Source organism: Sceloporus occidentalis, unplaced genomic scaffold, assembly GCF_023333645.1.
Source record: "Sceloporus occidentalis isolate IW3139 unplaced genomic scaffold, rSceOcc1.0.p SCAF_131, whole genome shotgun sequence".
NCBI classification, from domain to species: domain Eukaryota; kingdom Metazoa; phylum Chordata; class Lepidosauria; order Squamata; family Phrynosomatidae; genus Sceloporus; species Sceloporus occidentalis.
The window spans coordinates 762,062-778,295 of record NW_028317111.1 but is presented as its reverse complement, the minus strand read 5'-3'; the positions used below and the strand labels follow the sequence as shown (position 1 = coordinate 778,295).

General features: G+C 38.9%; 1 protein-coding gene across 2 annotated transcripts in view; it reads right to left on the bottom strand.

Moving 5' to 3' along the window:
• The window catches only part of RCAN2 (regulator of calcineurin 2), a 33,151-nt gene continuing 16,917 nt past the window's right edge, over positions 1 to 16,234 (bottom strand). For both annotated transcript variants that reach the window (XM_089499194.1, XM_089499195.1), the window contains exons 2-4: positions 13,600 to 13,773; positions 13,324 to 13,495; positions 1 to 161 (exon numbers count right to left, since the gene is read on the bottom strand). In XM_089499194.1, coding sequence (XP_089355320.1) covers positions 1 to 161; positions 13,324 to 13,495; positions 13,600 to 13,773 — 507 coding nt within the window. The remainder of the gene's footprint in view (positions 162 to 13,323; positions 13,496 to 13,599; positions 13,774 to 16,234) is intronic.

The following is a 16,234-nucleotide window of genomic DNA, read 5'->3' as shown; positions in this document are numbered from 1 at the left end:
TCAGTTAGGTTGGGTTGGGGGGAAACCGGGGCGTCTTGTTGGGATGATTTTGGGCTTTGGTGAATTCTTTGGGTCTTCTTCTTCCTCCAGGTCACTGTCGCAGACGTGGACTACAACGCTGGGGGTGGATTCCGTGCCAGCGTGCAGCTCGTACTTCTGACCTGCGGGAGGACGACACGACGTCAATCACAGATACACCCCAACTTAACCCCCTTCAAATTAACCCCTACTCAGACTCCAAGAAAAGTCTATAATCTGCTCAATCAAGAGATCTATTTACAAATTTATTAGACATGTGAATAAAAAAAGGAAAATATTATCCCGGCGTTTTAATGAAAAATAAACGAATATCCCAGCGTTCTGATAAAAAATAAACTATTATCCCAGCGTTCTGATAAAAAATAAACCATTATCCCAGCGTTCTGATAAAAAATAAACTATTATCCCAGCATTCTGATAAAAAATAAACTATTATCCCAGCGTTCTGATAAAAAATAAACTATTATCCCAGCATTCTGATAAAAAATAAACTATTATCCCAGCATTCTCCTCCAAATATAAAATCGGATGGAACCGTCATCTACATGGTTGGTACTGAAAGGGTTAAAGATGCTGCTTATAAAGAAAACATTGAATTTGTTAGCCGAACGGTCACAGAATAGTGCACGGAACGATAACGCGAAGTGTTAAATTCAGTCGGTGGAAAAGAAACTTAAAGACAGGTTTAGGAGACACATCTGAGAACAAGCAGCAATCTGCGAGCCGAAGCCTGCATCGCGGAAGCGAGAGATAAAGAGAAAAAAAGAGCAGAAAACGGCTCGATGTCTCTCTTTGCCGCTGACCCCGGGGTTCCAGCCAATTTCTCAGTCGCCGGCTGACGTCAATGCTCAGAGCGCCGAGAGGCAAGCGCTCCCTGCCAGTCGCAGGCAAGCGGCTGCGTGCGTTCTCCGCACACCAAGTAAGTCACCGTTCTTAGCTCTTTGTTCTGGAGAACGGTTCCGTTGCTCGGCTGCACCGTCCAAGTCAAGCGGTGACTTAACTGAAGCCGGTAGCACCCAAGACTCCTGATTCTACATTGTACAGCGCTGCGGCATACGATGGCGCTATACAAATCCATAACAATAAATCTGATAAATATAACCAAAGTTTAATAAGTTATATATAGTAAAATATAATATACAATAAAGGAGTGCAGCATTTTGCCACTTTTTATCCTAAGCTACGATTTGCAGTTCTCTATATTAAAGGAATCCTCGTATAACCGATATCTATGTGTTAGAGACCCGCGTTAGGTGTATACATCTTCCTGTACTCGCGATCTGCATGATTATTCCTCCCCATTATGTTAAACCCTTCCCCACCATTAAGTTGCTGATTGTTCTTGATTGAGTAAGGCAGCCTTTGCAAGGCTTCAGGACCGGATATTATTTAAAGCAAAAGCAGGCAATTCCCTTAAATCCTACTATTTAACTCTTTGATGGCACCTGTCACTCCAGCAAGGGTTAAACTAAAATACTATGTGACATCTTTCTATTGGCAAACTGCAGAAAATCGAATCTACCCCACAAACATAAACATATATTCCTTTCTACAGTAAATCAGATTTTAACTTGGATCAATACAGGGCACTGGGGAGAAATAAATGACATTTCCGAGCCATTTCTCACATTGCAATTACCCATGTGCCCCCCTAGCATGACGAGAAGCTATCAGGAATGGTCTCAGGTGGCTTTAACCCTTAAAGGGACACTTCAGCCATAATAGGACTTTAATGCATATGATAGCTGAGGGGTCCCTTTAAATCTATGCTGTGCCCCCTTAGGAACTAATGGGGGGGGATTCTGCCGATTCTACTGTCTCCAACTACATCAGGGCTAAGAATGTCTTACCACAAGAGACCTCATAGTTGCCAACTATCCAGATTTGATCAAGGCAGTCACTAGAGCGGTTTCTTCATTGGCTATGCATGCGCCCTACTCGCTTCACAGCGAAACACAACTTGCAAATACACAATAAGGCTTGGATGAGGTGGGGTATCATGACAGACTTTCTGTTTCAACTTTAAGGGTAGATAGATATCCGGGGGCAGTACGAACAAATACAACTCAACAACAGACAATAAACCCACATACAGCTTATTCTATACCCCTTTAAACACACAACTTATTCTATATCCCTTTAATCACACATACAGCTTATTCTATATCCCTTTAAACACACAACTTATTCTATATCCCTTTAAACACACATACAGCTTATTCTATATCCCTTTAAACACACAACTTATTCTATATCCCTTTAAACACACATACAGCTTATTCTATATCCCTTTAACCACACATACAGCTTATTCTATACCCCTTTGATCACACATACAGCTTATTCTATACCCCTTTAATCACACATACAGCTTATTCTATACCCCTTTAATCACACATACAGCTTATTCTATACCCCTTTAATCACACAACTTATTCTATATCCCTTTAAACACACATACAACTTATTCTATATCCCTTTAAACACACATACAGCTTATTCTATATCCCTTTAACCACACATACAGCTTATTCTATACCCCTTTGATCACACATACAGCTTATTCTATACCCCTTTAATCACACATACAGCTTATTCTATACCCCTTTAATCACACATACAGCTTATTCTATACCCCTTTAATCACACAACTTATTCTATATCCCTTTAAACACACATACAGCTTATTCTATATCCCTTTAAACACACAATTTATTCTATATCCCTTTAAACACACATACAGCTTATTCTATATCCCTTTAACCACACATACAGCTTATTCTATATCCCTTTAACCACACATACAGCTTATTCTATACCCCTTTAATCACACATACAGCTTATTCTATACCCCTTTAATCACACATACAGCTTATTCTATACCCCTTTAATCACACATACAGCTTATTCTATACCCCTTTAATCACATACAGCTTATTCTATACCCCTTTAATCACATACAGCTTATTCTATATCCCTTTAATCACACATACATCTTATTCTATATCCCTTTAAACACACATACAGTTTATTCTATATCCCTTTAATCACACATACAGTTTATTCTATATCCCTTTAAACACACATACAGCTTATTCTATACCCCTTTAATCACACATACAGCTTATTCTATACCCCTTTAATCACACATACAGTTTATTCTATACCCCTTTAATCACACATACAGCTTATTCTATATCCCTTTAATCACACATACAGCTTATTCTATATCCCTTTAATCACACATTCAGCTTATTCTATACCCCTTTAATCACACATTCATCTTATTCTATATCCCTTTAATCACACATACAGCTTATTCTATATCCCTTTAATCACACATACAGCTTATTCTATACCCCTTTAATCACATACAGTTTATTCTATATCCCTTTAATCACACATACATCTTATTCTATATCCCTTTAAACACACATACAGTTTATTCTATATCCCTTTAATCACACATACAGTTTATTCTATATCCCTTTAAACACACATACAGCTTATTCTATATCCCTTTAACCACACATACAGCTTATTCTATATCCCTTTAACCACACATACAGCTTATTCTATACCCCTTTAATCACACATACAGCTTATTCTATACCCCTTTAATCACACATACAGCTTATTCTATACCCCTTTAATCACACATACAGCTTATTCTATACCCCTTTAATCACATACAGCTTATTCTATACCCCTTTAATCACATACAGCTTATTCTATATCCCTTTAAACACACATACAGTTTATTCTATATCCCTTTAATCACACATACAGCTTATTCTATATCCCTTTAATCACACATTCAGCTTATTCTATACCCCTTTAATCACACATTCATCTTATTCTATATCCCTTTAATCACACATACAGCTTATTCTATATCCCTTTAATCACACATACAGCTTATTCTATACCCCTTTAATCACATACAGCTTATTCTATATCCCTTTAATCACACATACATCTTATTCTATATCCCTTTAAACACACATACAGTTTATTCTATATCCCTTTAATCACACATACAGTTTATTCTATATCCCTTTAAACACACATACAGCTTATTCTATACCCCTTTAATCACATACAGCTTATTCTATATCCCTTTAATCACACATACAGCTTATTCTATACCCCTTTAATCACACATACAGCTTATTCTATATCCCTTTAATCACACATACAGCTTATTCTATATCCCTTTAATCACACATTCAGCTTATTCTATATCCCTTTAATCACACATACAGCTTATTCTATACCCCTTTAATCACACATACAGCTTATTCTATACCCCTTTAATCACACATACAGCTTATTCTATATCCCTTTAATCACACATACAGCTTATTCTATATCCCTTTAATCACACATTCAGTTTATTCTATACCCCTTTAATCACACATTCATCTTATTCTATATACCTTTAATCACACATACAGCTTATTCTATATCCCTTTAATCACACATACAGCTTATTCTATACCCCTTTAATCACACATACAGCTTATTCTATACCCCTTTAATCACACATACAGCTTATTCTATACCCCTTTAATCAGATACATCTTATTCTATATCCCTTTTATCACACATACATCTTATTCTATACCCCTTTAATCACACATACAGTTTATTCTATATCCCTTTAATCACACATACAGCTTATTCTATACCCCTTTAACCACACATACAGCTTATTCTATACCCCTTTAATCACACATACAGCTTATTCTATACCCCTTTAATCACACATTCAGCTTATTCTATATCCCTTTAACCACACATACAGCTTATTCTATACCCCTTTAATCACACATACAGCTTATTCTATATCCCTTTAATCACACATACAGCTTATTCTATACCCCTTTAATCACACATACAGCTTATTCTATACCCCTTTAATCACACATACAGCTTATTCTATACCCCTTTAATCACACATACAGCTTATTCTATATCCCTTTAATCACACATACAGCTTATTCTATATCCCTTTAATCACATACTGCTTATTCTATACCCCTTTAATCACATACTGCTTATTCTATATCCCTTTAATCACACATACATCTTATTCTATATCCCTTTAAACACACATACAGTTTATTCTATATCCCTTTAATCACACATACAGCTTATTCTATACCCCTTTAATCACATACTGCTTATTCTATACCCCTTTAATCACATACTGCTTATTCTATATCCCTTTAATCACACATACATCTTATTCTATATCCCTTTAAACACACATACAGTTTATTCTATATCCCTTTAATCACACATACAGCTTATTCTATATCCCTTTAACCACATACAGCTTATTCTATATCCCTTTAACCACACATACAGCTTATTCTATACCCCTTTAATCACACATACAGCTTATTCTATATCCCTTTAATCACACATACAGCTTATTCTATACCCCTTTAATCACATACAGCTTATTCTATATCCCTTTAAACACACATACAGTTTATTCTATATCCCTTTAATCACACATACAGTTTATTCTATATCCCTTTAAACACACATACAGCTTATTCTATACCCCTTTAATCACACATTCAGCTTATTCTATACCCCTTTAATCACACATACAGTTTATTCTATATCCCTTTAATCACACATACAGCTTATTCTATATCCCTTTAATCACACATTCAGCTTATTCTATATCCCTTTAATCACACATACAGCTTATTCTATATCCCTTTAATCACACATACAGCTTATTCTATATCCCTTTAATCACACATTCAGTTTATTCTATATCCCTTTAATCACACATACAGCTTATTCTATATCCCTTTAATCACACATACAGCTTATTCTATACCCCTTTAATCACACATACAGCTTATTCCATACCCCTTTAATCACACATACAGCTTATTCTATACCCCTTTAATCACACATACAGCTTATTCTATACCCCTTTAATCACATACAGCTTATTCTATACCCCTTTAATCACACATACAGCTTATTCTATACCCCTTTAATCACACATACAGCTTATTCTATACCCCTTTAATCACATACAGCTTATTCTATACCCCTTTAATCACATACAGCTTATTCTATATCCCTTTAAACACACATACAGTTTATTCTATATCCCTTTAATCACACATACAGCTTATTCTATATCCCTTTAATGACACATTCATCTTATTCTATATCCCTTTAATCACACATTCAGCTTATTCTATACCCCTTTAATCACACATTCATCTTATTCTATATCCCTTTAATCACACATACAGCTTATTCTATATCCCTTTAATCACACATACAGCTTATTCTATACCCCTTTAATCACATACAGCTTATTCTATATCCCTTTAATCACACATACAGTTTATTCTATATCCCTTTAATCACACATACAGTTTATTCTATATCCCTTTAATCACATACAGCTTATTCTATATCCCTTTAATCACACATACAGCTTATTCTATACCCCTTTAATCACACATACAGCTTATTCTATATCCCTTTAATCACACATACATCTTATTCTATATCCCTTTAATCACACATTCAGCTTATTCTATATCCCTTTAATCACACATACAGCTTATTCTATACCCCTTTAATCACACATACAGCTTATTCTATACCCCTTTAATCACACATACAGCTTATTCTATATCCCTTTAATCACACATACAGCTTATTCTATATCCCTTTAATCACACATACAGCTTATTCTATACCCCTTTAATCACACATACAGCTTATTCTATACCCCTTTAATCACACATACAGCTTATTCTATACCCCTTTAATCAGATACATCTTATTCTATATCCCTTTTATCACACATACATCTTATTCTATACCCCTTTAATCACACATACAGTTTATTCTATATCCCTTTAATCACACATACAGCTTATTCTATACCCCTTTAACCACACATACAGCTTATTCTATACCCCTTTAATCACACATACAGCTTATTCTATATCCCTTTAATCACACATACAGCTTATTCTATATCCCTTTAATCACACATACAGCTTATTCTATACCCCTTTAATCACACATACAGCTTATTCTATACCCCTTTAATCACACATTCAGCTTATTCTATATCCCTTTAACCACACATACAGCTTATTCTATACCCCTTTAATCACACATTCATCTTATTCTATACCCCTTTAAACACACATACAGTTTATTCTATACCCCTTTAATCACACATTCATCTTATTCTATACCCCTTTAATCACACATACAGCTTATTCTATACCCCTTTAATCACACATACAGCTTATTCTATACCCCTTTAATCAGATACATCTTATTCTATATCCCTTTTATCACACATACATCTTATTCTATACCCCTTTAATCACACATACAGTTTATTCTATATCCCTTTAATCACACATACAGCTTATTCTATACCCCTTTAACCACACATACATCTTATTCTATACCCCTTTAATCACACATACAGCTTATTCTATACCCCTTTAATCACACATACAGCTTATTCTATATTCTTGCTATTTGTAAGCTGAATATTTCAATAAATAACCTTGTAGTGGAAAGTTACACGGACGGAACGCATCCCTGGGTGACATTTATTTAATAGTTCCACGCGTTTTATGCTTCAGTAAAATTCATTCCGGACGGGATTTATTTTATGAACAGCACAGGTATGTAAATAATATATTTACAATTTACACCTCTTCGGGGTCTTCAAGTAACAAGAGTGGCGAACAACGCATTCCAAAAATCAATTGGGATTCCCCAAAATACTGAGATACCCATAAAAAATAAAATGTAACTGTGCGTTTAGCATAAAACAACAAAAGTGTCACTGAACCATACAACAGGCAAAAAAAAGCGACCTTTATTAAAAGGGTATCTAATATTCATTAGGGTAGTAGACAAGTGCAATAGGCTCCCAGCAGAAGAGGTAGAGGCTAATAAAGTGAAGGGATTTAAACATGCATGGGACAGGCATGGGATTAAGGTTTGAGTCTGGGATGGGACGAATGAGGCTTATCTGATGCCAAATTTTATGTTTGTCTTGAAGGAACTAGCAATGATTAACAGGTTCCCAAACAAAATATATCCACATAAATCCAATCACAGGGTGTAATATAACAGATGTAATACTACCAGTTTAGCATCTTTTGTGTATATATATATATATATATATATATACACATACATATATATATATATACATACATATACACACACACAAATTTCATATCAAACAAGAATGAAATCCAGTAACAGTGTATTCATAGGTACACATATGGTATATATATATATATATATATATATATACCGAGCGTGAGCACACAGTCATGTGTAAGCCGGTTTATTTGTTCTTTGAGTCATAGCCATGGATAAGAAGTAATTAAAGTGACGGCGTCGGAGTCCTCGGTGCTCCCATGCCTCGAGCTCTGACGTACATAGAATTATACAAAGTATAAAATATATAAAAAAAAATTTTTTACACAAAAAAGCAAACCTTATTATAGAAAGTTCGTAATATGTTCTGCAACTACGAGGTAATAGTAACGACAGTAAGAATAGTAATTACAGATTATAATTCTAATTAAACAGGGATACCGATGACTGGCACTGCCACATTCTGTTAAGGTTTTATCCCGTTCCCCTTTAAATGCAAATAAAATTTTGTCTCTTGTGCCCAGGGCGACTTTTCTCTGCATTGAAAAGCAAACCTAAATAAAAAGCACTATAGAGATATAAAGATTGGCAACGAGGACACAGAGACCCCGGCATCGCTATGCACACAGCACATAATGAAAGGAGAAAGACCCTTTAATTAGGGTACGCCGTAGTGCACAGCAATGATCGGCCGGGCATTCATTCTCTAGAGGCTAAAGGACCATCGACGTATTATACGCATATCCATCAGCGACATTCTATGTTAAGTGCTGTGATGGAAGCGGTTTTGGGGGCTTTTGGAGGCTTTTTGATAAATACCAAGCCGGCATTAAGCGCGCGAGCCCAGAACTTCTATGCAAGGGTTAATGAAACGAAACCGGATACAGAATTTATTTGTCAGACCGGTAATAATTATATTCGGTATACAAGTGAGTGTATGTGGGTTTGGTGACATCTTAATGATAATAATAATAATCATTAATTACATTTTGTGGTGGGCTGACTTTGTCATATGAAAAATAATGAAAGATTTGGTGAAACTGGTAATGTTTTACAGCAGGAAGAAGGTTTTTATCTGCTGTCATATTCTCTGTTTCTATCTAAGGTCCTAAGCGCGGCGTTTCGGGGGCCAGTCTCGTTCCGTTTCGTATATTCCGGGTGTTTATTCTTTCTACCGGTGAAGAGGTCTTCAGCAGTCTAATTTACCATACTATGCCCCCTTCTTATCGGTGTCTGTTATGTGTCCTCCTGCCTTGCTTTGAGACGTTTTGTGGCTTCTCCTGGTACAGAGGTGGCCACATAACATCCAAATCACTAAAGCTCTTCATCGAGTCTTCATAACCCAGGATACATTTGAAAGACAAACCCTGAGAGGGCCGAGTCGCACGAAACCCCCCTTCCCCGGCTCCTGCTGTCATCGACGCGAACCCGCTTCTGAGTCACAGATCTGACGATTTTTACGAGGAATACCGAGCTTTTTGGGAATGAAGTTTTCAATATCTTAAAAAAACGAAGGCTACTGGATTTTTCCTTTCAGTCTTTTAGGCCTCCGACCAACAAACATCCTTATAATCTGCGTAAAAAAAAAAAAAAGGTATACAACAAACGTAATTCTTCTTTGATTAAAGCGCCGCTGCCACTTCTAAAAGGGCAAAATGTAATTCATTGTAACAGATCTCGTCGTCAGCTGTGAAAGCCCCTCTCGCTACCATAAAGAAAGAGAGATTGGACAACGGAATTAAGGAAAGCTGGAAAAAAAAAGCCTAAATTCCAAATTTGTAACACACATATTTTGGAATGAGTGAAAGCTTGGAATAATGTCTCCGTTTTATTTTACTTTTAAGGGTGCTGTCCCACTTGGCAACACATTCATTGCAATCTCTGGTGGAAAGAGCAGCTTGGCCACATTTTGTATCTTTTATCTGAAACTTGTTTTTTTGTTTTGTTTCTATGGTTGCTTTTGTGTCACATGTCATTTACGTATTCCCCGAAAAAATATGAATAAGCTAAACATTTACATCAGTTAAGAATTATTTCTGAAAAATGATTTGGGCAGTTAACAGTAACGAGAAGGGTGTTAATAATGCTGCTTTTAGTTGTAAAAGTGATAAAAGAGGTAATACCTCACGTTTATATTTGGAATAAATGCACTTTATTACTTGTGTAATTAGATCAGTAATGTGCTGCAGGTGGATATGACATCAGCTTATCTCGATTCGCCATAAAGGCTTCCTACATCGCAGCTCCTTTGTCGTGTTTACAATGTTGCAGACACAAAAAATGTAATTAATTTTTGGGATTTAATTGCTTTGCCCCTCTGCGTAGTTGATGCATTGCAGAAACTCGGCTTTCGGTTACAAAAAGCCATTTCTGGAGAATGTAAAACGTGTATAAAAATGGAATGCCCGAGATCGACAACCCCTGGCTATAAACTAAAGCGGCTGTGGTTTCAAAGCCAGAGATAAGGAGCAATACGGGAGAGTTTATTACTTGAAGAAAATACCGAGATATATATATATATATACAATATTCAAAGCAGGATCGCTTAATTTAACACTTAATTATGACTAATTAAAACAGAGTAAAAGCTATTATAAAATAATATTTTAAAAAAAATAATTTTAAAGACTATAGGTATTTTTGTTAACTTAATATTATATCTTAGTTTATAAATTTTATTTCATTTTTATTATAAAATGTTATTTCTAAGGATTAATGAGTACTTTTAAAAAAAAAATATATAAAATTGTTAGCCTTTACAGGTTGTGTGCTGAGCAAAATTTACATGAGTGAGAAATATAAAAAAAAAATCAGAAATGTGAAGTATTAAAATGTTACGTTCTGTGGAACTCGGCACCCCCGTTGCTTTTCTCTCTTCGTGTAATCCCGGGCAGATTCAGTTATGTTGAGATCGGGCTCTTTGGTGGGCCATACCATCTCTTCCAGGATTCCTCGCTGAAGATATTCCTTAATGGCTGTATGTTTGGGGTCATTGTCATGTTACAGAATAAATTTAGGGCCAGTCAGATGTCTTCCTGATGGTATCGCATGATGGATAAGTATCTCCCTGTACTTCTCATCAATAATTCTGAATAAATCCCCGAGTCCATTTGCAGAAATGCAGAGCCAAACTTTCCAGGAACCTCCACCAGGCTTCACTGTTGCCTGCAAACACCCATTCTTGTCCCGCTCTCCCGCCCTTCGGCAAACACCATGTCTTCTGCTTAAATATTCTGCCAAATGTTAAAAATGTTGGCTTATCAGTTCAGAGCACCTGTTGCATTTTCTTTCTGCACCCCAGTTTCCGGGCTTCTGTAAATAGTTGAGTCTCTTGGCCTTGAATTCCATGTTGGACGTATGGATTTTTGGCCACAGGTCTTCCATGAAGACCACTTCTGACCAGACTTCTCCAGACAGTAAAAGGGTGTACCAGGGTCCCATCGTCTTTTTGCCAATGCTGAGTTGATGGCGCTGCTGGACATCTTCCGCCTGTGAAGGGAAGTGAGCACGATCTGGCTTTCATCTGCTGACCACTACGTCCATGGTCCTCAACATTGCCCGTTTCTTTGTGCTTCTTCACAGAACATCTGGAAACCCTGCCTTGTCTGCCTTGAAATGCCTGCCTGGAGAGACGTTGCTGACGCGGTATGCCTACCTTGTGTGTTGTTGCTGTGCTCGGTCTTGCCATGATGTATGACCTTTGACATTAAACTGTCTTCAGCAGCCTCACCATGTCAGAGAGTTTCGCTGATCCTCACCCAGTTTTATTCGTCCTACACAGCGGTTTCTGTATCAGTTAATGATTTTGTTTTCACCTATATATTAAACTGATGATCATTCACTCCTGTTTGGTATAATTGTTTAATCATACACCCAAAAATATGCCAGCCAAATCCCTGACTTTGTGTTCCTAGAAGAACCGATTCTGTTTTGAAGGCAAAGGGTGGTCACCCCGAACGTTGTTTTGACTTGGAATTTTCTTTTGTTCCCTCACTTTGCATTTTGTTCAATGATAAAAATTAACTATTAATGCGTCTATTTTGGAAAGCATTCTTATTTTACAGCATTTTTACATACCTGCCTAAAACTTTATGTTTCAGTAGCAATGCTTTTACATTGCGTGCATAGTTGCTTTATGCTTTTTAGTGAATTCACTGTAAATTAATAAATATTAATCCAATTATTAGGTCTAAATAATAATAACCCCCCCAGCACTGTATACAGTAATATAACCCCAAGCTGTATGCAGTAATATAACCCCAAACTGTATACAGTAATAACCCCCAGTACTGTATACAGTAATATAACCCCCAGCGCTGTATACAGTAATATAACCCCCAGCACTGTATACAGTAATATAACCCCCAGCTGTATACAGTAATATAACCCCCAGCACTGTATACAGTAATAACCCCCCAGCGCTGTATACAGTAATAACCCCCAGCACTGTATACAGTAATATAACCCCCAGCGCTTTATACAGTAATATAATCCCAGTGCTGTATACAGTAATATAACCCCCAGCACTGTATACAGTAATATAACCCCCAGCGCTGTATACAGTAATAACCCCCCAGCGCTGTATACAGTAATATAACCCCCAGCACTGTATACAGTAATATAACCCCCAGCGCTTTATACAGTAATATAATCCCAGCGCTGTATACAGTAATATAACCCCCAGCGCTGTATACAGTAATAACCCGCAGCGCTGTATACAGTAATATAACCCCCAGCGCTGTATACAGTAATAACCCCCAGTGCTGTATACAGTAATATAACCCCCAGTGCTGTATACAGTAATATAAACCCCCAGCACTGTATACAGTAATAACCCCTCAGCGCTGTATACAGTAATAACCGCTAGCGCTGCATACAATAATAACCCCCCTGCTTGAATACAGGTGACTTAGTTCAGATTATCTGTACCTTTCAACAACTTGTGATTTTCCTATGAACTGTTCTTTGGCTGCCACCACATGTCACCACAATACAATATTAAAGGGTTAATATTCGGAACAGGCATAGGGTCGGCTCGCGTGTTAATATTCCGCTCAGCCATTGGGTACAGACAACGTCTTCGCTCTTTACCTGGTCCCAGCTTGGCCACGGCGTACAGAAGGTCGTAGTTGATAACGGGCGTTGCATCGTCCATCGGCTGCCAGCCGACAGGAGGCGAGACCGGAGGTGAGATGAGGAACTGTTTAGCGGGCTGCGGAGGGGCCAGGTGGAGCTTGTCTCCATCTGTCTCGGGGGTCTGGACCTGTGCACAAGGATGGGGAGTCAAGCAATGGCCACGTTTACTACACTCTGTCACGACGTGTCGCAGCGAGAAGGACCGGCGGACGATTCCAATATCTTTCCTACCTGTGCAAAGTATAACTTTAACTTCTTTCCTCTGAACTGAGTTTCGTGGAGCTCTATCCTCGCCCTGGCTGCCGCCTTGGGGTTGCTGAAATTGATCCGGACCCTCCTGAAGCTCTTGAAGAGCTGTAGAGAGACGCAGTCGTCGTACGCCCGGAATAAGCCCTCAAACTTCTCCTGGAAAAGAAAAAAAAAGTCGCCCCCGTGAGACATCGCGACACGCGAGCGAATTCCCAGAACACGTCACCAAACGTTCTACAGAACGGCAGGAGAAGCAGGAGGAAAACCCTCCATTAATAAAGGAGAGATGGAGAAAGTAGATGGTGGGGTTCTGCGGTGTATTTCCCTTTGGCGCCCACCCAGGCCTGATCCAATGTGGCGCCAACAGATGCCCCTTCCGCAGCCGCCATCTTTAAAACGGGGCACCGGGATACTATTTCATGTAATGTGGTCAACAGAGGCCAACGTGGCCGTTGGGGGAGCAGCAGCCCACCAGGAGGCCTAATTACCCAAGAGGGCGATCTGCCCCATGGAGGACTGGAGTGGGTTTTCCAGGACGCAGGTTGGGGGTAATAGGGGGCACAGTGTTAGGGGTAACGGTCAGATTAAATAGAAACATCAGACCCAATGTCAGATACGACCCATTCGGCTCATCTAGTCTGCCCATAATTCAAGGCCTCATAAGTAGCCCAGGCATGTTTACATTTCCTCACTGTATTAGCCTCTACCGCTTCTGCTGGGAGGCTGTTCCACTTATCTTTCCCCACCCCCTCAGTAAATCCAAACTTTCTTAATTGAATTCTGGAGGGCGCGAGGCACTTTAGAATATGATTCCCTGGACTGAGCGGAGGCCGCGTTAGTGAACGGAACTCAGAACGTTGGAACGATCACCAATCCTTTACCTAATTTTTCCTAAAATAACCACCACGGTTGAATACGCCCTTTTCTGGCACCGAGTAATAAATCGAGAACGGCGTGAAAAATGATTTAAAATATTAGGTTTTTGCTGCCATATTCAGAGCTCTTTCCGAACGGAGAAATATTCACCTCCATTCATTGCAAAAGAATTCTCTGGACGTTCCTGGGCGACGGAAACTTACACTAAAAATATAACCAGAATAAATCAAGATATATGAGACAAGATTACACGGGGAGCATGGATGACTTTTTTGATCCAAAGTCTATATAAACTGCGAGAGTCAGAGGGCTTTGATGTAACGTAAGGCAGTTTTACTTTACGGAGAGGTAGATAAGTGGAACAGCCTCCCAGCGGAAGTGGCAGATTCAAACATGCACCAGACCGAGGACTGATTAAGGTCCGACTGGTTCTGATCTGCTGTCAAGTTCTTTGTTTCAATGTTTCAAACTACCGCTTAATGTTGTGTTACCATGGTTACCACATTAACCAAGAACACAACCTAAAGAAGTCGAAATGACGAAGATCCTTTAAAACCAATGACGTTTCTCCCTGCGCCTGATAGACAAACCCAGGTTCAACCCCACCCCTGTATGAAATAATTGACAGGACATCCAGGAAGAGGTTAATATTGTTTACTTCCTGTCGCTTGTGTCATCAGAAGGGAGACGGGTGCAATGAGGTAATCGAGTTTATTAGCATGTGATTGGCTGCAAGAAGCAAAAAATGGGAAAGATTCGTCCGGACGCTGGCGAATGACACGGAGGCGTAACGGGTCGGATAACGTTCCAGGTGTTTGGGAGCCGCATTAACCCGCATGCTGAGAGTGCTGGGAGTGGAGGCCAGCAAAATAACTGATACAGTGCCTGGGCATGATAATGCACACGTTCATAGTGATCAAACATGCCCCTAGAAGATGACTGGCGGCCCATCTTTGGTCTAAAGAGGTCCAGGGAATCTTTTTTTTGTTTTTTTACATGCGGGCCACTGGCGGACACCACCACATACTTACTGCAGTGTGCCGCCAGCGGCCGCGACCTCAGCAGAAAGAAGCAGAACGGATATCCGGCTGACGGCCGCCATCAGATGGCTGCCACCTTAAAGAGCCATCGCCTTTCTGTCTACAATGTATTATTTAAGGATGGGGGGGGGGGTTATTTAATTTTGCATGTCGTCCTTCAGTTTAAGGTTCCTTGCAGTTTTTTTTTTCCCTATGGGAGGTCACGCAAACACACATCACTTTCAGACATACACACCACACTCAGCAACGCACACTCCAATGAGCCAGCCACCTCCCTCAGTCTCCTGACTCAAGAAGCACTCCCCCTCGCACCAGGAGCAGTCCCCTTCTATAATGTGATGATGTAGGGTGATCAGAAACGTGAATTCGCCAATGCAGCTGGCTCCAGGGCCAATCTCAGTATGCGGAACACTGATACGGACATATCTGCCATATTTAGTGAATGGGATCAGGTAGATATATGAGAAAGTATTGATCCTCAGCTTAGAAAGGGGATCAATAGCTGCACTCCCTTCACGCCTGGGAAAGAGCCGGGAAGGAACACGAGATAGGAGCTCCAGGGAGTAAATGTTTGTAGCTGTTCACTAGCAGGACCCTGTGTGTCACGGGGGGCAGCCCGCTGGAGAGCGAGAAAGAGGGGTCTCCATTCCCGCTATGGACATAGAGATTGAGTAAACCATTTCTATACAAGTAAAACAGAC